General features: G+C 31.7%; 2 protein-coding genes across 3 annotated transcripts; one reads left to right on the top strand and one right to left on the bottom strand.

Moving 5' to 3' along the window:
• Nucleotides 1-2,313: 2,313 nt before the first annotated feature.
• On the bottom strand, nucleotides 2,314-10,504 carry LOC130442880 (neuronal acetylcholine receptor subunit alpha-3-like). Its single transcript, XM_056777272.1, has 9 exons — nucleotides 10,442-10,504; nucleotides 9,360-9,526; nucleotides 8,659-8,703; nucleotides 8,493-8,602; nucleotides 7,324-7,501; nucleotides 6,617-6,830; nucleotides 6,141-6,293; nucleotides 5,609-5,784; nucleotides 2,314-2,589 (listed from the first exon to the last, which is right to left on the bottom strand). The coding sequence occupies exons 1-9, from the start codon at nucleotides 10,482-10,484 to the stop codon at nucleotides 2,422-2,424; spliced, it is 1,254 nt and encodes a 417-aa protein (XP_056633250.1). The 5' UTR covers nucleotides 10,485-10,504; the 3' UTR covers nucleotides 2,314-2,421.
• Nucleotides 10,505-11,615: 1,111 nt separating this feature from the next.
• LOC130448136 (TOM1-like protein 2) lies at nucleotides 11,616-25,060 on the top strand. Of its 2 annotated transcripts, XM_056785362.1 has the most exons (9): nucleotides 11,616-11,787; nucleotides 13,040-13,287; nucleotides 13,593-13,796; nucleotides 15,543-15,752; nucleotides 16,681-16,984; nucleotides 17,262-17,382; nucleotides 18,316-18,394; nucleotides 19,255-19,305; nucleotides 20,816-25,060. In XM_056785362.1, exons 1-9 carry the CDS (start codon nucleotides 11,724-11,726, stop codon nucleotides 20,969-20,971), a joined length of 1,437 nt encoding a protein of 478 aa, XP_056641340.1. In that variant the 5' UTR covers nucleotides 11,616-11,723; the 3' UTR covers nucleotides 20,972-25,060. The 2 variants fall into 2 exon arrangements, with proteins under 2 accessions (XP_056641340.1, XP_056641349.1); XM_056785371.1 differs by lacking the exon at nucleotides 19,255-19,305 and having other exon boundaries at nucleotides 11,639-11,787.
• The last annotated feature ends 321 nt before the right edge of the window (nucleotides 25,061-25,381 follow it).

Below are 25,381 nucleotides of genomic sequence, written 5' to 3'. Positions count from 1 at the left end.
TCCCAGTATAATAATATAGGATTGTGATGTATTCTACGGGGTATTTGGAAAGTTATAACTAATTAAATGCGAGAGGCGGCAAAAGAAAAAAAATTAAAAAATGAAGATCTGTTGCGATCAAAGCATTCGAATAGTAGTAAAACTTCTGGAAAATTATTTATTTCGTTAATATTCAATGAATCTACTAAGGAATACCATTCAAATTAGATCATTTTTTGCCGAAGAAGATTGGAAAGTGTTTACTCAAGACAGCGAAAACACACACACGCCAAGAAGACAAGAGTGTATAGACAAAATAAAAAAACGATAAGATTTCCCAGAATCTTTCATAGAACTCCAGCGGAGGATAAAAACCTGCCGAAATGACAAAAGAAGAAGACAAAACGGTTAGAAGAGTATATGAAGCAAGAAAAACAAAAAAGAAGCAAATAGGAAGACCAAGGAAAATATGGAATGAGAAAGTTTTGATAGCGACAAGATTTAGAGGAGACAAAACGATTAGAAAAGCAAAGAGGAAGACCAAGGAAAACATAGAATGAGAAACTTTTGGGAGGAACAAGATTTAGAGGAAATAAAACGGTTAGAAGAGTGTATGAAGCAAGAATAGCAAAGAGGAAAGAAAGAAGAAAAGGATGGAATGAGTAAGTTGAGATAGCGACAAGATTTAAAGGAGACAAAACGATTAGAAAAGTGCATGAAGCAAGAAAAGCAAAAAAGGAGCAAATAGAAAGACCAAAGAAAATATGGAATGAGAAAGTTTTGGGAGCGACAAGATTTAGAGGAGATAAAACGGTTAGAAGAGTGTATGAAGCAAGAAAAGCAAAGAGGAAAGAAAGAAGGAAAGTATGGAATGAGTAAGTTGAGATAGCGGCAAAATAAATAAAAATTTAGAGGATAAGATGAAAAGTAATGGATAGAAAAGAATGGAGTATAATTTGGATGAGTAATACTACTACATTTTAGATCGGCTCAACACACACCTTACACCCTCGAGTGTAGGGAGATTTAGGGCTAAGTAAATGAATAGAAGTCACTTATTCGTCTCTTTATGAGAATAATTGAATAATTTAATAGGTAATCGTGGACAAAAATTGTACAAACATTTCAAAGCTGTTTTTCTTTCATTTGAAGATTAGTCGAACTCCCAATCCCAAACTGAGATAAGGTTCATTTCTATTGAAACGTAATTATTGGTTTTTTCTTTGTATGTCACATTTTTTGAGAAAGTCGTTCCAATAAATATCAACAATACCGTAATGTTGAGCACTATTTGGTGAAAAGCTGTAGCCGAAACATACTTTTAATCACGAAAATAGCATAGCTAAAGGTGCACGGTTTAAAACAGACAAGCTGAAGGTTTATCTGTAGCTAGAGCTAAAGAAATCGGTAGAAAAGATATTTTTTGATTGAAGGTTAGGTTAGGTTAAGTAAAATTCTGGAAAATTATTTATTTCGTTAATATTCAATGAATCTAATAAGGAATACCATTCAAATTAGATTCATTTTTTGCCCAAGTAGATTGGAAAGTGTTTACTCAAGACAGCGAAAACACACACATTAAGACGTTTAAACCAAGAAGACAAGAGTGTATAGACAACGGGCTAACTCTTAAAAAAACAATAAGATTTCCCAGAATCTCTCCTGCCGAAATGACAGGGGTGGTGGAATGTTCTCTTTGACATTCATCGGATTATCTGGGGGGGGGGGGGTGGATGGATGGGATGGACGGGATTTCTCACTCGCACGTGTGTGTATGTGAATACGGAAGCTTATTTACAGTATAATAACCTCAGGAGCCCTATTTACAATAAAATTATACTCAATGTGGTTAAGAATTTACAATATGGTAGCTTTGTGATATCAAATTGCCCAATTAGATCTCTTTCCATCTCTCTTCCTTCCCATCTCTCGAGTCCGTGATGATACAGCATAGCGCCAAGGAATTTATCATCGGCAACATGGCAAGACAATGATTTTTGTTGTTTTTTTTGTACCTGTTTGACCAGCAAACTCAAAAGATCGCTATACATGTACCTGTCTTCTTCCGGATCAGGAACGCACTCCCAGTAGTCCATCTGAAGAGACCTTCTAATGATAATCGCTCAAAAATAATTGTCATTGCATGGAAATTAATATTTGACAGCTGTAGTGCGCTTCTTCTAATTCTAGCACATGATGTTCCAGAAAGGATTTAACACTGAGCTTTATGGTGTCTTTCTCTGTGTCGTATTTGAGGATTGGGTCTTTTTGTGTGTGGAAAGAAGAAGGAGTGATAATGTATTAAAAAATTGTGATAATGAAGTGCGTCATATGTCAATTTTCGCATTATCTTATTGGTTTCTTTTCAACTTTTTATTCGTTTACATAGTTTTTATTTCGGTAAAAAAAAAGAAAGAAACTTTATCATCTTCTACGATAACTTCAGGGTAGAAATGAGATGATCATCACGAAGTATGTTAAAACGTACACAATAAAAAATATTTTGTCCAGTAGTTTTCCGAATAGTTCCCAATCTTGATTAGTCGTCGCTATGTTTGTTGAATTTACGATTGCATCACCATCTTCTTCTCCTTTAGCGGCGGCCGTTTCCTGAAAACAACCAAAATATGAAAATAATTATGAGTTTTTATGAGTAATTAATATATCATTGAAGAAATTAAAAATTAAAGAAGATGAATACGTATAGATCAAGTACAAAGAAAATCAAAAAAATTGATATAATCTGAGAGAATATATCAGAGAAATGACGAAAAAATTTCCCTGTACTAACAAAATGAAAAATCTAAGCTTGAAATCGTTTTAAACTAATTAAATACTTAAACAAATTCAAGAGAAAAAAATTAAATCCATTTAGCAAGAATAGAAGAAGACAAAACGGGTAGAAGAGTATATGAAGCAAGAAAAGCAAAAAAGAAAGACCAAAGAAAACATGGAACGAGAAAGTTTTGAGAGCGACAAAATTTAAAGGAGACAAAACGATTAGAAAAGCAAAAAAGAAGCAAAGAGGAAGACCAAGGAAAACATGGAATGAGAATGTTTTGAGAGCGACAAGTTTTAGAGAAGACAAAACGAATAGAAAAGCAAAAAAGAAGCAAATAGAAAGACCAAAGAAAACATGGAACGAGAAAGTTTTGAGAGCGACAAGATTTAAAGGAGACAAAACGATTAGAGAAGCAAAAAAGAAGCAAAGAGGAAGACCAAGGAAAACATGGAATGAGAAAGTTTTGATAGCGACAAGTTTTAGAGAAGACAAAACGAATAGAAAAGCAAAAAAGAAGCAAATAGAAAGACCAAAGAAAACATGGAACGAGAAAGTTTTGAGAGCGACAAGATTTAAAGGAGACAAAACGATTAGAGAAGCAAAAAAGAAGCAAATAGGAAGACCAAGGAAAACATGGAATGAGAAAGTTTTGATAGCGACAAGTTTTAGAGAAGACAAAACGAATAGAAAAGCAAAAAAGAAGCAAATAGAAAGACCAAAGAAAACATGGAACGAGAAAGTTTTGGGAGCGACAAAATTTAAAGGAGACAAAACGATTAGAAAAGCAAAAAAGAAGCAAATAGAAAGACCAAAGAAAACATGGAACGAGAAAGTTTTGATAGCGACAAGTTTTAGAGAAGACAAAACGAATAGAAAAGCAAAAAAGAAGCAAAGAGGAAGACCAAGGAAAACATGGAATGAGAATGTTTTGAGAGCGACAAGTTTTAGAGAAGACAAAACGAATAGAAAAGCAAAAAAGAAGCAAATAGAAAGACCAAAGAAAACATGGAACGAGAAAGTTTTGAGAGCGACAAAATTTAAAGGAGACAAAACGATTAGAAAAGCAAAAAAGAAGCAAATAGAAAGACCAAAGAAAACATGGAACGAGAAAGTTTTGGGAGCGACAAGTTTTAGAGAAGACAAAACGATTAGAAAAGCAAAAAAGAAGCAAATAGAAAGACCAAAGAAAACATGGAACGAGAAAGTTTTGATAGCGACAAGTTTTAGAGAAGACAAAACGAATAGAAAAGCAAAAAAGAAGCAAAGAGGAAGACCAAGGAAAACATGGAATGAGAATGTTTTGAGAGCGACAAGTTTTAGAGAAGACAAAACGAATAGAAAAGCAAAAAAGAAGCAAAGAGGAAGACCAAGGAAAACATGGAATGAGAATGTTTTGAGAGCGACAAGTTTTAGAGAAGACAAAACGAATAGAAAAGCAAAAAAGAAGCAAATAGAAAGACCAAAGAAAACATGGAACGAGAAAGTTTTGGGAGCGACAAAATTTAAAGGAGACAAAACGATTAGAAAAGCAAAAAAGAAGCAAATAGAAAGACCAAAGAAAACATGGAACGAGAAAGTTTTGATAGCGACAAGTTTTAGAGAAGACAAAACGAATAGAAAAGCAAAAAAGAAGCAAAGAGGAAGACCAAGGAAAACATGGAATGAGAATGTTTTGAGAGCGACAAGTTTTAGAGAAGACAAAACGAATAGAAAAGCAAAAAAGAAGCAAAGAGGAAGACCAAGGAAAACATGGAATGAGAATGTTTTGAGAGCGACAAGTTTTAGAGAAGACAAAACGAATAGAAAAGCAAAAAAGAAGCAAATAGAAAGACCAAAGAAAACATGGAACGAGAAAGTTTTGAGAGCGACAAAATTTAAAGGAGACAAAACGATTAGAAAAGCAAAAAAGAAGCAAAGAGGAAGACCAAGGAAAACATGGAATGAGAATGTTTTGAGAGCGACAAGTTTTAGAGAAGACAAAACGAATAGAAAAGCAAAAAAGAAGCAAATAGAAAGACCAAAGAAAATATGTAATGAGAAAGTTTTGGAAGCGACAAGATTTAGAGGAGAAAAAACGGTTAGAAGAGTGTATGAAGCAAGAAAAGCAAAGAGGAAAGAAAGAAGGAAAGTATGGAATGAGTAAGTTGAGATAGCGACAAAATAAATAAAAAATTAGAGGATAAGATGAAAAGTAATGGATAGAAAAGAATGGAGTATAATTTGGATGAGTAATACTACTACATTTTAGATCGACTCAGCACCACACCTTACACCCTCAAGTGTAGGGAGATTCAGGGCTAAGTAAATGAATAGAAGTCGTCACTTATTCGTCTCTATATGAGAATAATTGAATAATTTAATAGGTAATCGTGGACAAAAATTGTACAAACATTTCAAAACTGTTTTTCATTCCTTTGAAGATCAGTCGAACTCCCAATCCCAAAGTGAGATAAGGTTCATTTCTGCTGAAACGTAATTATTGATTTTTTCTTTGTATGTCACATTTTTTGAGAAAGTCGTTCCAATAAATATCAACAATACCGTAATGTTGAGCACTATTTGGTGAAAAGCTTTAGCCGAAACATACTTTTAACCAAGAAAATAGAATAGCTAGAGGTGCACGGTTTAAAACAGACAAGCTGAAGGTTTATCTGTAGCTAGAGCTAAAGGAATCGGTACAGAAGAGATCTTTTGATTGAAGGTTAGTTTAGGTCCCAGTTGTATTTTGAATCCTCTGATACATACCGCAAAAATCTAAAGATACTGTTGCCATGATAAATAAATAATTTCATTCCCAACCAAATTGTGAGTATTTTCATACAATCTTCGATTTATAAATATACTCACTTTCGTTGTATAATCACTCAATAGAATCATTTGTCCTGGTTTACAATTAATAATTGTTGATACGATACATGATATCCAGCCTGGAGGCGTAGTTTTCTTCAACATGATACTTTTGAAAACTAATGTGAACAGCAATGCAAAAACTGACATCAATAAGGAATCTCTAGAGAATATAACTGAAAATAAAAGTAATAAATTGATTAATGGAAACTAGCACAACATTTATAAAACATATGATTTTAATGATTAATAGTTTTCCTATTTCACTGATATTAAACGTACTGAGAGTTTTTCACCGTCTCGAATACGAAAATTTTTGTTTCCTATTCTTTAAACATATTGTGTACTTTCAAGCAACTAGCGACATCTCTAGGTCAAGCCAGGTACTTCTGGGATCATACTCTTGTTCAGATTGAACAAACACGTCGGCGCAAATATAAATTTTGAACCTAAACGTTGTATCCGATATTGATGGGACAAAATCACTTGTACATGAACTTTATTATCGATTTTTCTTATTATTATTACTTACTTATAAGTGGAATGTTGTCTCCTTTCAACGGTAGCTGCCATGATACATACTGTACTTGCATATAATGACACACAAGACTAACGTAACTTAAAATCAGTCTTTCTCTATCTATAGCAGACAATACTAATGTCACCAGAGTCAGGATAACACATACTGGAAAAAATGAAAAATTTTGAAAGAATTTCTGATCTCACAGACCGAGAAGAAAAGTTGTATAATTTCTATACTTTGAATACAAAACAAACTTCTTCGGAATCGGTTCTTTAAAAGTAGTTTGAATTTATTTGATTTTGAAATTACATACCACGAAACTCAATTAGTTGATGTAATTTTTATTTTATATTTATGACCAAAATGTCAGTCCATGCACAATCTCACAAGTTCATTCAGACTTCATTCAAACTAACTTTCTTTGAAATGCATGAGAACTGATTCAATTAACCTGCTGCAACTCAACAATTGTTGATAATACTCACCAATACAAGGTATCACCATACTAGCAGCATGACTTCCAGCTAATCTTTTTATTGATATATTCACATCAATAGAAGGATACGTATTATTTGGACAGCATGGGTATATTCCTCTATGTTTCACTGTAGAATGTCCCAAGATCTCCCATTCCCCATTAGGAAGTAATTCTTCCGTGTTTAAAACACTTTTATCGATTACCATATCTATTTCTTCCCCCTAATAATACATTAAAAGTTATCTTTTCATAAAAGAATATCTAAGTTTTACTAGAAGAGATTGACACTCCATATACAAGTACAGAAAATTTTACAGGAGAATTTCCATATGGATGTACTCAAGAAGTGCAGTCGGATCTTCAGCAAACATATCTGATCGTTTTAGTTCAGTTAACTGGTATCAGTATGTTATTAAAACATTCCTAACGAAGCTTTAAGAAATGATGAAAAGAAAATTAAAGATTATAGAGGCTTAAATAACTACACAGGTTTTGAAATTACTGTAAGATTACTGCAGATATTGTTAATAATAATGAAATAACGTTTAAATAAAATGTAGATAAAAAAATTTAAACATAAATTTTAGCCAATGCAAAGCAACGGAACACGGGATTATATTGGAAAAGAAGCAAAGTCCAGTGGTTACATTAGAAAATCCTGTTGTGTTTAAACTTTATATTTTAAAATAAAATGGACACTAATTATCATTTTACCTTGTGCATCCATGATCCTATGCGTAATTTACAGTCTTGTTTATCAAACGGATATTTTGACAAGTTTGGCACGCATAAGACGTCCAAATGAACAGGTGGTACACAAAGTACGACTCCCTTGTAATTTATCATACATCTTGTGGTGGATATTAATTCCGGATCTTCTCCTTGATTAGCTCTAAAACAACAATATTAATATTGCGTTATAATCTATCTATAATAAATCCATCCGATAAACGTGGCGATTCAAACGATAAGCATGATCACCAAAATAAATAATCGAACAAAAGCCAATCAGATTTAATTGTTTTAAAGTTTAATATTTCTAAAGATTCAGTTACTGATACGGCCGAAGAAACTACTAATTTAAGTTGCCGCAGTCCACCTAATAAAACCAAAACAAATAATATTAATGGAAAAAAGGTTATTTTGAACATTTACTAAAACAAATCCTCCATTGTCAGTCTGAAGTTGAGACAAGTTGGTTCAGGATAAAGCTTAGAGTAGTTAAACCAGCCTGGAGTGCACGAAAAATGAAATATCACACTTGCTGAAGTAACACCTGAACTTTTTTGTGGAATTGGCTACAGGTCAATAAAGAAAACGCTTGAAAAGAAGTTTGATAAATTATCAGTTACTAGAATAATCTACAGAAGTTGAGACAGGCTATAACCAAAGAAAATCTATGGAATGTATAAGGAAATAAACATAAGTAACAACAATTTACGAATAGTAACTAAGGCTCTTTCGAGGAATTGTTGCTATCTGTGGACACTAGCTTTAGTAAAGATTACAACGTGCAGAAACTGTTACGTAGAGAACGAAATCTCTATCCACATTGGCTCGATCTGTGAGAGACTGAAGAGCTCCAAAGCATTACACCTGGAGTATGTTATAGAAGTTGTAGATATTTGTCGCATTCTGAAACGAATAGGAATAATGAATCAGCTGTAAACACTGAGCATCCTCAGGAGTATAGACAGAGATACAACAGATCCTTTGGACCAATTTGGAAAAATTTGAAAAATTCTTTCATTTCAATTAATTTCAAACGCTTGTCACTCGACACTATTTGAGTGGATGTGCGATATGACACCCTGATTGTGAGTGTTGTTTCCATATTGAAAATAATCATGTGGAAGATTTTTCCAACATTTTCCTGTACTTACAAATTATAAAGAGATAAATCTGGTGTCCATATTTCGTACGAATATAGGTAAATATTCTGAATGTTTTCATGGTCACTGGGTTTCCAAGTTAAATGTTGATCTTTCCAGTACTAAAAAAAATTTTCTCCAAAAAAATAGAATTTCAAAACGTTCAATGAATACTCACCAACGACAGCCATGCATCCACACTGAAAGTACTAGTGATAATTTCCTGAAAATATGAGTTGTAATAATTTGTTCATTCACAAATATAAATTTATAAAATGGTATAACGATTAAAAGAAACGGAAAGGAAAGAACGTCATGCAAAAAATTCTGGAGTAAGTAGATGACGTGAAAATGATGATGTAACAACAAAAATTCTCATACGATCCCTCGTTTCTGAGTTATAGGCTTTCAAAGTTGTAAATATACATTCGACACATTATAATTTTTTAATGGATTATTACGTAGGCCAGGGGCCAATGGTTAACAATCCGTAACTTCTACAGGGACAACCTGTACAATCTAAAGATAACTAAAATGAATTTTTGAATCGATTTTTTAACAAAAAGGTACTCTTTGTATATCTCGATAAAATTAATAGTTTAGGAGATATGTAGATTTTTAGATCGTTGCCATGGAAAGCGTTCGCCATAAAGAAATATTATGAAGAAAATTATCATAAATTATTATTATTTCTAATTGAACTGCATGGAATATCGCGATAATTACATAAGGAAAAAATTAAACTGCACTTTTACACACATTCGGAGTCTCCAGAGGATATTTATCGATGAAACCGGTTTCACACGAGACAGATTAGTAGATATTACCAATTTCTTAGTTCCTAACTAACCAGATATTAATTCAAAAAGTACTACTTACATAATTGAAGTACTTCATAATGAACTTGAAGGATATATTAGTTTTATTTTGATGATTGGCCACGGGCCTAACAGAACTATCGTAGTTACATAAAACAGCATCTTTCAACTTAACGTAAGTTGTTTCTGAATTACTAGGAGGACATTGCAACTCTTCAGCATCACAAGCTGAAACCAACAGAATCACACACAATCAAAATACATGTTGATAGCGATTTAAAGGAATTTGATGTTTCATTATCGTACCTGTACATATTGTACTTAACATTTTTCGCAAATAGTTTTAAATAAAAACAGAAACGTGTACGTGTTTTATTATTGAAATCCAGAATGGCTGGCAGATAGAGCGATTTTGGCAGCATAAAATGTGGACGTCAATTGTTTAAGTTTCAAGATACAACAGTTGTTGTCTAGAGAATTGGTGCACCATGCGATGCCACCACATCATTTACAATTGAAGCTTGGATCTCGGATTATTCTGCTCTGTAATTTAAACCCACCTCGGCTGTGAAATGGCACACGATTAGTCATTAAAGAATTTATGAAACACGTTTTTGATTCCACGAATACCTATGATTCCTACAGATGTACCAATTGAATTCAAACGCATTCAATTCCTAATTTGATTGGCATTAACAATGACGATCAATAAATCACAAGATCAGACATTGTCTATACGTGGTTTAGATTTGCTTTTCCGAGAACTATATGTGACATGTTCTCGCGTGGGAAAAGCATCCAGTTTGTTTGTATGGGCTAAATACGGATTAATCAAGAATATTGTACAATCTATTGCGCTGAAAGATTAATCTTTACTTGTTTTCAATAGTCATAATTAATAGCAAAAATATGAATATTTTTGATGTTTAGAAAGCTACCAAGAATTGTAATTTAAAATGTAGGTATATTCGTTATTTTAATAAAGAATAATTTATTAATCTGAATAAAACATACTTTCATTATCTAAAATGTTTTCGGTTATCAGTTTGCCTGGTCAGCTAATAGAATTATGAATTATACTAATTTTTTCGAAATTTTTATTCAATATATCGAAAGTTGATGATTTCTAAAGTGTATACTCACATAGAATGAATAATATGAAAATGAATTTTCTAGAACTGCACATGATGACTGAATAAAATACAATGGAATGATGTTACACAATTTAGGAATATGATACCGCTGCTGGACCACCCCTTGATCTAATTAGTAATTTATTGGATATCAAATATCAATTAGTTTGTGATATTTTAATTAAGTATCCACATTTTTCCAAAATATGGATATATAATATACAGAATGAATCATGGGAGCTCTACATACTCCTACTATATGTAGAGCCACTCAGGGAGGCTACTGAAAAGTATCAACACCTCTTCTTTATTAATTTACAGGGTGATTTATGAAATTTTTACTTAACGACGCAACTCCATCGATTTTGGGCTCATGAAGACCATAGCAGCCCCGTAATTAAATAAACGATGCAACTCCATCGAGTTGGAGCTCATTTGATTCGTCTTGACGAGTATCTTGGTTGGGAAAATTTGGGAGAAAAGTTCATTTCGTTTGTTATGAATGTAGATTATGTCTGATTGATTAGATGTATGACCCAATGCCAAGGCCAGCCGAGGGCTAGATGATATGAGTACCAGGGCTGTATTGGAGCCCTTATCCGTCTACAATAGACCTCTGGGGGGATGGACCGTGGAAAGAACATGAACACAAAAGAGGGTACTACACAAAGAAAACGACGTTTAGAGAAGACGAAGTGGAAACGACAGAAAATACTAAAAAGTTTGTGAAGTTATTTGCTGCCCATCATTTTTAGTTTTACTGAGAAAGGCATTCAAAAAGAGTTGTTTCTTAAAGAAGTGCGAAATTTCCTACCGGAAATGTGTTAAATAAACAACGTAATAATAAATAATAATTTTTCATGTAAACCTCTTTTTGTAAGGATAAAAAAATGTTAGTAGCTTATTCAGTTTTATAAAAACATAAAAACAACATGAGAAACACATTAAAAAATCAAAGCACAGCAATATATCAATTCAAAATATTGAAGAAATATTAATTTAACTTAATGTGTCATTATCACAAAGATAATAGCTGTCATAGGAGAGATTGTGACGTCACAAAATTGGATTGTGTGGGGTTAATGAAAATGGATCGCCCTTGTGGAAGAGTCCTTGACTAACGATGTGTTTGTTTGTCTTACTCCAACATGCAAACTCTGTGTAATTTTAAAGTTGGCTGCATTGAGAATGGGAAGAAACTGTTGACATTGACAAGTATGAAATTGTCAAATGTAGATCTGTATTCTATAGAAAAACAATAATATTTTGGTGTCTCCGTTATAAATTGAAAAATGTCGTTTATATCTAATGCTCTAATTGGTAATCCATTTTCAACTACCGTGGGTAGTAAAATCGGTAAGTTGTTTTGTAAAGTTTCTTAATATTTGTATAATAAAATTATAATCTGATTTCCATATTCTAGTCGGTGTTTACACCTTCCAATTTAATACGTATTTTTAATATACCTTAATAGCAATTAATTTATCAAGTCTAGATTTATTTTTGAGATATTCTATAAGTTTTTATGTTTTTTACATACGTAGAACTAGACAAATAAATAAATTCTAATTTGATTAGCTATTCATTTTGAAATATTTGTAGGGCCAATATTTCAAAGAATCTATTACATTAATTTTTGATGTGGCATAAAAATATTTTATTAAAGCAATTTACATATAGTGAAACAGCGTTTAAAAAATGTATTCAAATATAAAATATGTATCTTATAATTTGATTTATTACCACTTATCTCATGTAAATAAATATCTTATTTTTGTCTGTTTAATATAGATTTAAGATTCCAGTTTTGTTAGCTAGAAAATTAACTTTTGGTTTTCTGTCGAAAATTTTGAATAAATTATTTAATAATTTTGAGAAAGACACAAATGATATTTGTGTGACTTGGGAAATTATTGTTTCTAGAGAATATGGCCTCTGGTTAAAAATAAAGGTCATAAGCTCAATTAATAGTTATTTACCATGTTTTGACTCTTTCCTCAGTAAACAAAGTAGTTTGTATGATATTATTGTTTTATGCACTATTAGTCACTGTAGTTATGTAAATGGAACTATAACGGTGATATATAATGTAATGAAATGTACTGTGCATATTAAGCACAGAATTTAATTCAAAGAACTACCCCATGGTGCTCTAAATTATAATTTTTGCTATTTGAGAGGTTTTATATTGTTTTTTCTGCCATATACTTTATGAATCCTGGGGGAACATTTATATTTTGTGTTTCCTTCTCCTATTTTTGCAGTTTGTGATATATAACGAATAAATGTGCCAAGTGCTTTTTGTATCTCATTTGTATCTTTGAAATGTATGTAAATGTTTGTTAAAAAATATTTATGAGTTATTTTCAACCCTTATCTTGTCTGCTTGGTAAATTGTGAACTTGGAATTTTGGAAAATACAGACTTTTTAGAGTAAATTGAGTGGTTTTGTACATCATAAATCAAACTCCCAACTAAAACGAATGAATGAAATCCACACATAATGAAAGTAACAGCCAAATTATGGTCTCAGAAACATCCTCACCCACTATTTAAACTCTGTTTTTATGCATAAAATAGTGAAATTTTTAAAGCTATACTTTCTTAGAACAAGCTACTGATGGCTCCCTGGCATCAGAAAATTGGGCCCTTAATATGGAAATATGTGATCTTGTAAATGAAACAGATGATGGACCTAGAGATGCAATTAAAGCAATTCGAAAGCGGCTTACACAAAATGCAGGAAAAAATTATACCATTGTTATGTACACTCTGACTATATTAGAAACTTGTGTAAAGAACTGTGGAAAGAAATTTCATATTTTAGTGTGTAACAAGGATTTTATACAGGAGCTGGTAAGTGTTATCTATATATTTATTGTCCTTTAAATGGATTTACTAAAAATTATGAAAGAAAAATAGGGGGACAGTGGCTCAAAGTAATTATTAATGTGAAAGCTTCATACAATAATCTAGATTCAGTGTACCAAATGGCTCCATTATTCAGTATAGCAGTCTTGGAGTCACAAATTTACTAATCATGTTACCTGTTTACTTTGTTTTCAATAAAATAATCTCGTAAAACTGAAACGTGAAAAACTTCAAACTTATCACAGTCAATTTTTGAAAATTGTATAATCATGTTTGAGTTTTTGATTTAGGTTAAATTAATTGGACCAAAAAACGATCCACCAACAGCTGTACAAGAAAAAGTTTTGAGTTTAATTCAATCGTGGGCTAGTGCTTTTCAAAGCATACCAGAATTGTCTGGTGTTACTACAGTATATCAGGATCTTCTAGCAAAAGGAATAGAATTTCCTCCAACTGATTTAGATTCACTAGCTCCTATACATACACCTAAAAAGGTAAGTACACTTATCATAATCTTTGTTATATATCTGGTTTCCTTTGCATTCTTCCATATTGAAATTAAATAGCAGTTTTTCTATAAATTTTTCCGGATTCATTTTTATCTTCTTATCTGTTTTACCTAGAAATTTTTTATATCTTACTCTTCAATTCCCCATTTAAAAAGTTGTTTCTGTACACGAAAAATATTAATAATCTCAGCAACTGGGTTAAATGGATCCTCCTACTTAATCTGAAAACCTTCTGGCTTTTTTAGTACCATCTTCCTTTGTTCTAAATACTTTTGTCTGAATAGATGTTTTTTCAGGTGGTAAATTTGATTCTGTCTAAATACTAGGTTTTTTGTGAGAATTTAATTATTTTTCAATCGTCTCTTTCCTTTCTTTGATTTTTAGTGAGTAATACTCTACTGGATCACTGTGATCAGTGGATATTAGACAGTATGCATTGTATATCTCAGATTCCCTTAGATATTTTGGTTTATTTATTTTTCTACCTCGAGTTGTTTCATCTATTGTTGTTATAGTTTCTTGTAGAGTCTCCAAACTATCCTCTATTACCATCCTTTGATTCACTTCAATCTCGATTTTGTCTTCTCTTTGAGATGTACTGGAATGTTTTAACACCATTTTATTAAATAATTGTCTACAAACAACAAATTATAGTGGGACGCCGCTGAATCCAAAATCTTTTGTTACAATTTTTTTTTATTACACAGGAGTTAATTTTTGTTTCAAGTTGAGATAAGGTACAACTTATGTCTTATCTAATAAGGAAAACATTATCAATATATGTCCTTAAAATAAACATTTTGCTGCTAATTTGCATGTGAAAACGTTTTTAAAGATAATATTTATGTATATTCAAAATATAAAAGTAATTTAATATCATTAAATATATTTCAGTATTAATTTTATTTGCCAAATGAAATTTCATATGAATATGAACTTTGTTAACTCAGCAAAGTCAAAAAACTGTCTACAAAACTTTCGATGAAATATTCGATATCGAGTCAACAATTTTTTTTATATAAATTAACCAAACCAAAATTATAGAACTCAATATAATTTTTTTTATTATTATTTTAATAAAAGTGTTTTTGAAAAATTAATTTTTAAAAAGAATATACTTATTAGGGTAATAGAAGAATCCTTATAGATCCTCGTAGTTTTCAAGTTTTTATACATTATACATGTCAGCCTTCTTGACCCTTAATTTCTGTTTTACAGTGTGTTTGATTAGAATTAGAATTATGTGGTCTTTACAGTAGTCGTAAATGCAATTTAATAGTTTACGAAAAACTAACAATACATACAAGGGTTATCTGGAAAGTTTCCGACCTAATTAAGAAAAAAAACGGTATTTCCATACTCATTTTTATTTTCAAACACAGTCTCCTTTTAAGTCGATACATTTAGTACAACGATGCTATAATCTTTTTAACGTCCTCGTCTGATGAAAATCTCTCTCTTGCAAGTAAAACTTTGAGGTTAGGAAGCAAGAAAAAATCGCTGGGGGTTATATCTGGTGAATATAGTGGGTGGTTAACTAATGATATTTATTGGTGGCTTGTATGCTTGTATAAATATATTTTCTCATATTGATAAGTGTTAACATCTCTGTTTAAATAAATATTTTGGAGTATAAAGTTGTATAAATCATTTGAAACGACTTTTATCCGACAGTTTGTATTACAATCGAAACGAAATCAAAATGAATGATGTGTTTTGATTTATTTTCAGAGTGTAACAAGTTCAGATATACCATTATCATCACCTAAACCAACTTCTCCCAGACCTGCTACGGTATCTCATGGAATATTGACACCCGAACAAAGGGCCAAATTGCAATCTGAATTAGATGTGGTACAGAGCAATATGGCTGTTTTGGGAGAAATGTTGTTTGAAGTTAAACCGGGAGAGGAACAACCCGATGAACTCGAATTGTTACAGGTTTGTTTTAATATATATATATATATATATATATATATATATATATATATATATATATATATATATTGGGTTATTAGTTTTCGAGAAAAAAAAATTCTCGCCAAGTTTGAGCAGTTTATATCAATTTTAAGTACTTTCAATTTAATTTCTAATATTCACTTTTTGCAATAATGCAAGTCAGTTTGATGGGTCTTGTGGGGAATTTTGTGCTCTTTGAAGTCGCTTTGAAATTTTTTTGTGTAAATAGCAGTGGTTCATCAAGCACAATTTTTGAAAAAAAATGTTTTTCTTCCAAGTATATACAAAAAATATCGGTAACAGACTAAAAAACACTATAATTCGTTATGTATATAATTGAAAAACTGTTTCATCAAAATTAATAGAAAGAATCAACATTAAATTTCAAAATAATGATATATGAAGAAGAAATTACGAATGTGTACCCTTAGTGTATTAGAAAAAAACAGACATCGTAAAAGAATATGATAAAAAGAATTAAAAATCGCTCAAAAAACTATAAAAGTGAATAAAAAAACACCAATTCACAAATTGATGGTTAAATTAAACGAATTTCACTTCAAAGTGCTTCCTTGTCTACCGTATAGTCCAGACCAGTCCCCAGTGACTACTGATGTCAAAAAGATGCTCGTTGGTAAGAAATTGAAGCCTATTTTGAGGCGAAAAAAGATAAATCTTCCTACAAGCATGGCATCGAGAAGTTGAAGAAACTATTAAATGATTGTATTGCTCTTGAAGGAGATTTTTTGCCAAAAAAAAATGTGCTTTTCTTAGTTAGTCACACGATTTAATGAATGACGTGTTATTTCCCAACTTAATCTATAAATATTGTCACCTTCAGGTTGATTTCTTGATGTCTTGGTTTCAGCAGAATCGCTAATGAATTTATTTTTTTTTATTATTATTACAGGAATTACACGTTACGTGTAAAAATATGCAAAAAAGACTGGTAGAATTGATCAACAAAATTTCTAATGATGGAATGTGTGAAGAACTCCTCAGAATTAACGACGAGCTTAATAATTTGTTTCTAAGGTACAGCAGATGGGAAAAGAACAGAGACGTTGGAATCAAATCCGCTTCAACGGTTCTTGCTAAGGCTATGCCTCCGACGTCATCTTCTACTACTACTACTACCACCCCCAAACCACCATTGGAAGCTAGTGATAGTCTTATAGATTTTGACGATGTACCAAAGTCTTTAAATGGATTAAGTAAGATAGTTATTTATAATTAATACGATTTATTCAAATATTGGAATAACCATTTTATAATATATATATATATATATATATATATATATATATATATATATATATATATATATATATATATATATATATATATATTGAACTAATTCAGTCAGATTATTGTGGTATTTCTTGGGCTCTTTTTCTTGTTTTATCTTCGTCGTTTTATCGACTCGTCTCTTCGATATTTGAGAAGATTGAAAATTGAAACGTCCTCTTAATAATAACAAATTTTTTTCAGCTCTCACTCCAAATAAATCAGCGGGAGATGCATCTGGCGAAATTAACGAAAAGACAACGACAGACGAATTTGACATGTTCGCTCAATCTAGAAACGTTACTTATGAAAGTTCCAAGAAGAGGTAGGAATTGATTTTATCATTTTATCCTAATTACTAATATTGTATAAGTGATTTAGATAATATTTTTTTCAAGTGCATCTATGATAGACTATTTTCTTCCTAATCAAATGCATTTTGAATCGTGTATATTTTGCTATATCACCTTAGACAACGCTGTAACAGAAATAATGTCCACAACTGTTTTAATACATTAGGCAACCAACATTACAATTATACTGCTCTGATTTTTAAGGTTAGATAACCTTAATCAGAGTTATTCCGTGAAAGACAAGTGACAATTGACATTTTTTTGAAATTCAAACCGGCTTTTGTTAATCCTGATAAAACAGAAAGTTACTAGTGTCCACAACCGTTTTAGTATATTAGGCAACCAACCTTACAATTATACAGCTCTGTGTTTCAATGTTAAATAACCATAATCTGATTTATTGTGTGAAAGATGAGTGACAATTGACTTTTTTTTGACATTCGAACGGCTTCTGTTAATTATAATTAAACACTTAAAAACAAGTATTTCTTAATTTGATGATCTTTTGAATAGTTACAATATTCAAGGCCCTAACATATGGTAATTCATACTTTGATGGTCCTTCCAACATTTATAAACTTTGAGGCACCAACAACTAATAAGCTTGATGTAGAAAAATAATCTTGGTGCTAATCGCTCCTCCATTTAATTTCTATTTCTAATTAATGATTCTAACAAAGACTTTTCTTCATATATATTAGGGTGATTTCCAAATTCATTTTTTGGTGTTTTAGTTGTGATTTCAATATCTAGTGAACGAAGCGAGATATTGAAAACCTTTATTCTTCATTTTCGTTTCATTTTGGCCTAAATTAGCTTAACCCATTATCAAATTGCGGCACCGCTGGTATCGTACTCTTCCCGGGACCATTTATGAAAATTATTATAATTTTTTTTTCTTCCAGTGGAAGCACTTATAAGGATAATATTGATCCTAATCAAATTTCCGGTGGTTTGAGCTCTATAACTCAAAAAAAACCGACCGTAAGTATATATTTGAATGCTCACAACTAATGAAAAAACCAAAACTGTCGAAAAAATAAAAAATATTTAATTTGGAATGTTCTCAATCGCAATTAGTTGAATTAGCGAAGTAAAGTAAACAGTTTTTAAAATTGGTTTCCTTCTACAAGTAAATCTGGTATAGAAACAAAAATAATAATTTTATTAAAAATTGCAATAGACAAAACTTTTAATGAAAATATGTTTGAAAATTGCCACTAAAACTCTTCAAAGTTTGCTGTATATTCACGAAATTAGTTTCCGTAATTCCGGGAGAGATACAGAAATTTTATTAGATAAAACATTGGATTTATATCGAAAATTGAAAGACTGGGACTATAGGAATCCGGGACGGCTGCAGCCCTCGACTGAATTCCCAATTGTTGTAGTTGATTTGAATTTGTTTGTTTATGGTGTACCGGTTGAGTCCTTTGGGTGTGATTGAAACTCCGACCTGGCCAAAAATAAAATAAGGAAGGAAACGGGAACACAGATGGAAATAACTGAAGAAGGAACGAGTAGGTAAAACAAATTTGAATAAAAAGTAGATAAAAAAACTGAATTATTATTTTTTTAAAATATACCAAATTTGCTTAAAACAAAAGGAAATCCATAATCTCTTGAATTATGGTTAACGCTTGGGGCGTCTACATATTCCTTTAATGGGGTGGATTAATCCCCTTGTTCTTTTTTTGAAAATGCCCATACTGAACATATGTATAATAATTATTTTTCATGAAATTCGACAGATTTGTATTTTTTTGAATTTCAATGTTTGTGTGTGTTTTTCTTTTTTCGTTTGAGCTTGTTAAAAATATGATGTTGCTTTATATGTTGTACAGAATCCAGACGAACTCGAAATTGACGAAATGGCCAATTGGTTAGGTAGAACGGTAAGTTCTAATTACGCAACATCGATATATTCTAATATATACTAACATCCAAATATAAGAAATATCTAGAAATGTCTAATTGTTAATGGAAAATTGTATCAAATCGGTTTATTTCAAGGCCTTCATTCGATATTTGCAATAGTCCCAATCCCTAACCAACGTCGAAAATTTTTTTCGTGACTCTGCATTTCATCGTACTGCCTCCAAACTTCTCCAAAAAGGAGGCTGTTTTTCATTCGATTTTCCCTTTCGAAGTACGTTAGCCTTGTGCTGAAATGGGCAAGACCCTCGCATGCTTTATAACTTGTTCGCAGAATCTGCAGTTGTCGTTGTATTTTTAGCTGATATGGTTATGAATCTTTTGGATTGTCTTAGGCCAAAGTGCTTCGACAATAAGACGCCATCCATTCAGTTCGTTGTTGATGTAACATCTCATGATGCCACAGTAGGGTTCTGGTTCAAAATATGCCCTTTTTGGCTATGTCGTCTGCTTCTCCATAACCTGGTATACCCTGATGTCCAGTTGCCACATTAGTATTACTTTGTTATTGTTAACTGGTGCTTTTGGAGTTTGTTCACTCTCTCACGCTACCTTGAAAGTGCATTTAATGTCCAATACCTTTCCTTATACTAGCTTCGAACTATGTATACCAAAAATTCGTTTGTTACCCGTTCCTTTCTCCCTTTTCCTGTAAACAATAAATTATTTCGAGATTAAGATTGAGGAGAGGAAAAGGCAGATCAAAATAAGCAGAAATCACCTTGATAAAAACGTGTGCGGCTTGTTGGCCGCTCCAAAGACACTGGACCAACTCTGAGTGAGCGACGACGGTTAAGTTGACGCAAATAGATGGCGTTAACAGTTTGAAAGTTATTAGTCTGATTTTTCAACATTGGTTTTAGATAAAATTGAGTATTTCCAGATTTTTCTACTACCATATTAACAATTAGAAAATAATTAGTAGAAATTATAAAGCCACGTCGGTAAGTAGTCTTAGACCGTATGGTCAGTAGACAAGGCAGAATCGTCTATAGTTGTTAATTCACTTCACGCCTTTTCACCTCACCTTTCCTGCACTAACAACTTAATAAAATTAATTGTGTTAAAAACTACAGGGTGTTCCGGATCTTGATGCAAAAAATTCGGGAGTAAGTAGATGATGACTTAAAAAAAAATTCTCATACGACCCCTCGTTGGTTACCAGATTGATAACCATTGGGCATGACCCGTTCCTGACCTTCAGATAGTGGATAATCATCCATTAAAATTTCATAATGTTGGAATGTATAATTTAGAAAATATAGTTTTGATTTCGCAACTTTAGGGGCCTATAACTTTTTATGTCGCGTCATCTACTCTCGTAGTTTTTTGCATAAATCCCGATTCATCCTGTATATTTATAAAAAAAATTGTACATAGTATTCGCTTTTGACGACTGGTAAATATTTTGCTTCGAAATTATTATTTCATGTAATGCTTTGAAAAATAATTTTTTTTTTAATTTTGTAGACTGGAATCGAGGAATCTGTGACGAGTAGTGATTTTGACAGGTTTTTAGCGGAAAGGGCCGCCGCAGCTGAAAATTTACCGACTATAGTTTGTACAACGAGTATAAAAACGACGGATACATCCAAAGAGAAAACAACCGATAAATCGGCTATATAATGATAAGTGTATAATTAGAATATGATTGTGGAAAAAAGTTACGTTACCCCCCTTTTATAAACGATTAAAATGAAAATTTAAAAATCATAATAAAACTTCAAATCCCATATTTCACTTATTAGTTACTGAAAAATTAGTATTTGAAGTTATTTCGTAACCAATTAATTTTATTGAATCTCGTAAATGATAATTATTAACAATACTTTGTTTGAACGATCATTGTGATTAAAAGGAAACTAAAACGGTCTGGAAAATTCAAAATTCACATTATTAATTAGCTTAATTCAATATAATGTTCTTGAACTCCTTACACTCAGTGTACATATAAAGTAATACTGATACTAGATAAAATTGTTAATTTAATAAGACAAAAGCAAATTAAAGACTAGAACAAAAACTAACATTCAATCAGACTAAATGTATTGATTCAATAGTAGCTACACTTCGGTAATTATTTTAGCTCCTCTTGTCTACTTTCTTGTGATTGAGCACGTTACCTGTTGGTACCTTTTATTCGTTTCTAGCTCTATTATTTTTTGCCCATATTTTTCAAAATTCCTCCAATAATACTCATGCCCAGCTGTCTCTCCTTGTCATAGCATCTGTATTTAACTCTTCATATTTCGTTTGTTCTCAGCTCACGCTTCGTTTGCTCCTCAACGATCTTCATTTTTTAATTGAGTTTCCATTTCTGTATTTGTTATGTTTAATTACTTGTTGCCCATTTGGTTATCTTTTACTGAATATTCCATTGTATTTCCATTTTTCTTTGTTTAGTTTCTTTTCATCTCGTATTTTTACATTCCACCATGCAGTCTGTTCTTTTCATTCCTGTTATACCACATCTTTATTTGCCTGCTCTCACGAATGTATTTCTAAAGAATTCCCACAGTTCTTTCAGAGAGGTTATGGTTGGTTCATCACCTTACTTAACAGATACCTAATCTAATCTAATCTAACTCTGGGCATATTCTTAAAGGTACATTATTATCGCTTAGTCTGTAGTTTTTAATTGTTTTTTCCATATTTTGATGAAGCACTGTATTTTTCATAGTTAAAAACATTGCTAAATGAACGCGCATTGGTCTATAGTCAATAAACAATTCCAACATTGGAAGGAATGAGCTTAAAATTTGCTAGATCAAGGGAAAAATATAAAAATGTAATTGTGGTGACTTCTATTCGATATTTTTTTCAATGTGATAAAAATAAATTGTCTAAATTTTATTTATAGGTACTTACAAAGATATTTTTACGTTGCAACATCTACAACTACATTTTTTTTTCATTTTAATAATTTTTTTTTGTTTTCCGTCCGATGATTGGTTACAAATATCGCTGTTCTAGTTGATTTCTGTATTTATAGCAACATTACGTGAAATATTGGAAGTGGAGTTTGACAATGAAAAATAAAAGCATTATGTTTAAACTGTCATGATTAAGATTACCAGAATAAAAAAAAATTATGAAATTGTTATGCTTCATTTTAGATTATTTATAAAACATATACATAGCTTTAAATAGGGGGAAATATTTTTTGCGCCTTTATTCTGGATCAATGTATTTTTTCTCTTAGCTCTTTTGAAATAAGTTAGACGTACGTGTCCTCAATGGTTCATAGGTTAATCCAAATTGTCAATCAAAAAAATCTTTCTATCAGTGCATAAACTACAATACTACCACATTTCGTAGAAATCCGAGTTCATTTCACTATTTCCGGTCTCCATTTTGAAGCTACCATTTTGTTTATGAAAAAACTAACCCCAAATACAAAATCAGCGACCGAAAAAAAACTCATATACCAAATTTCGTCGTAATTGTAGATCATTTCACTACTTCCGGTCTCCATTTTCAGGTCGCCATTTTGTTAGAAACACAACCAACCCCAACGTAATCACACGATAAACCCCCAAATACCAAATTTCGTGACAATCGAAGTTCATTTCACTACTTTCTGTCTCCATTTTGAAGCCGCCATTTTGTTTATGAAAAAACTAACCCCAGATACGTATTCAGCGACCTGGAAAAAACCCAGATACTAAATTTTATCGTAATCAGAGTTCATTTCACTACTTCCGGTGTCCATTTTTAAACCACCATTTTGTTTGTGAAAAAATAACCGCAGATACGTAATAAGCCTCCGGAAAAATCTCCAAATACCAAATTTCGTGTCTATCGGATTTCATTTCACTACTTCCGGTCTCCATTTTGAAGCGACCATTTGATTAGTGAAAAAACTAGCCCCAAATACATAATCAGCGTAATCAACCATATACCAACCATCAACCATTCGTGTTTATCAAAGCTCATTTCAAACCTCCGCATACTCAATCGGTTCGTTTTAAAGACTTATGTCCAGTTTTTCGGTCTTTTGCCCCACTGTGCGACAGACGAACGAAAAATTTGGAACGACAGAAAAAACGCCTCCCTTTAAAAAATTAATATTTTTGGTACCACCATCGTTTTGGTTGACATTCTTGAACAACTTATTTATCTAGAGGGCAATCACAAACATAATTTTGCTTCCAAAATATTTATATCAAGCTGTTTATTGGTGGATGCTTTATATTATACAATTTTTATTCTACTGTAATTTATAATTGCGACAATTATTTTTTTGTCAAAAAAAACAAATATTTTCCAATTTAGATTTTAATGAAACATTCCATGTGATTGGTAATAGGTTAAAATTATTGTGTTATATAGCGACATATATTCAAACAATCGAGTTTGAAAAACCGTTATTTTTAAAGGAGGAAGTAGAAATTCTTCATATTATAGAATATTCCTTCTCACTATCAAATATTGTACAAATCCAGTGATTCAAAATGTCTGCGGATATATGTTGGTATAGATTCATTTGGTGTCACCTACTATCCTCCTGAGCTAGTTTATTTCTTACAAATATTTTAGGTTATAATTGACCTGTTGCTGAAGTCAGGATCATTGAAGAAGCTAGAAGTTTCTCCATAGCATCCACAGCAAAAAAAGCTCCAGTTTGGGGGGCCACCAAATGAAGAAGAGTCACACATTATCGAAAACCAGAGTCAAACCAAAAAAATACTTTAAGAGCTTTGAACCTAAGTACCATATGTATCAAATTGACTAAGGCTACAAAATTTGTGTTTAGTTATGTTATAGATACAAGGTTGTGATTTTATTGGAATAATTGTCATGTTAATGTTTTTTTCTTCATGATTACTAACACACCAACTTTTAAAAGTGTTACAACTCCTTTTTATATTTATTTTCCCAAGTAAATTTCAATAGACACTGATAAGAGTAGAACAGTTTTTGGTTCTGGAGAAAGTGTACCGGAAGTATCCTTCTTCGTGGAACTACAATAATTCGAGACTGATACATCGTCCAAGTAACTCTTAGAAATGAATTGATTCATCATTTGTGCAGATATTGGGCTTATTTTCAGTCCTAAATATGCGTTGTAGAGTGAGTTATAGATCACTAGATATGAATCTCATAGGAGAGTTCTAGCATAGTCTCAACAGTTCTGACACATTCTAGAATAATAGAGGTAGGAGAGTTCTAGCAGAGTCTCGTCGTTTCTATACCAGTTCAGAGATAGTTCTACCACAATCTCGCTAGTTCTAAACCAGTTCTGAGAGAGTTCCAGCACAATCTCGACCGTTCTAAACCAGTTCTGAAAACATATGTGAGAGTTCTGGCACATTCTAGAGTAGTAGGGAGAGATTAAATTTCACATGTTTTATTTTTTCTCGTATCCTTTCTTTTTATACCACATCTCTTAAAAGGTGGAGGTACTAGGGGAGTGCAGTACTTTTGAAAGTAAGGTTAGAAAGATGATTCATTTATTTCTCTTTGGTTATTACAAAAACGGGTTCTGCAATGCCAGTATAAAAACTGGTTATTTGAAAAAGGATCTGATCATTTAATGTAATTATTTATACTGCCATTGTTGAATCTTTCCAAAGTAAAAATAATATTTATTGATTGCACTATATATAATTAAGTGTTGTTATAAATCATTTATAATACTAAAATTGTTAATTATTTGAACTTATATATCTTGTTTTAATATGTATTAAACCAATAAAGGTATTTATATATTCATTTGATAGTTTTAATAATGAATAAATGAACCTGTAACATGTAAAACTTTGTCGGTGACAAGAAGTAACACGGATTGAACAAGAATTCATAGAAATAGTTTCTAGGCTGCTAGTGCTGGAGTGCAAAATATTCCCCACAAAATTTTCTTGAATTGCAAATGTTCTATATATATCAACACGGAAGCCAATAAAATCAACGATAATTTGACTACTTATATACCTATATCGCGTCGAATCTATTATAGAGCCATAACGGTGTAGTTGGTAAGGTTGTCGAAGTGTTAAATTTCCTACACGGAGATCGGAAGTTCGAATCCTCTGT

This window comes from Diorhabda sublineata, chromosome 1 (genome assembly GCF_026230105.1).
Source record: "Diorhabda sublineata isolate icDioSubl1.1 chromosome 1, icDioSubl1.1, whole genome shotgun sequence".
NCBI lineage: Eukaryota > Metazoa > Arthropoda > Insecta > Coleoptera > Chrysomelidae > Diorhabda > Diorhabda sublineata.
This window is presented reverse-complemented; position numbering and strand designations above follow the sequence as displayed.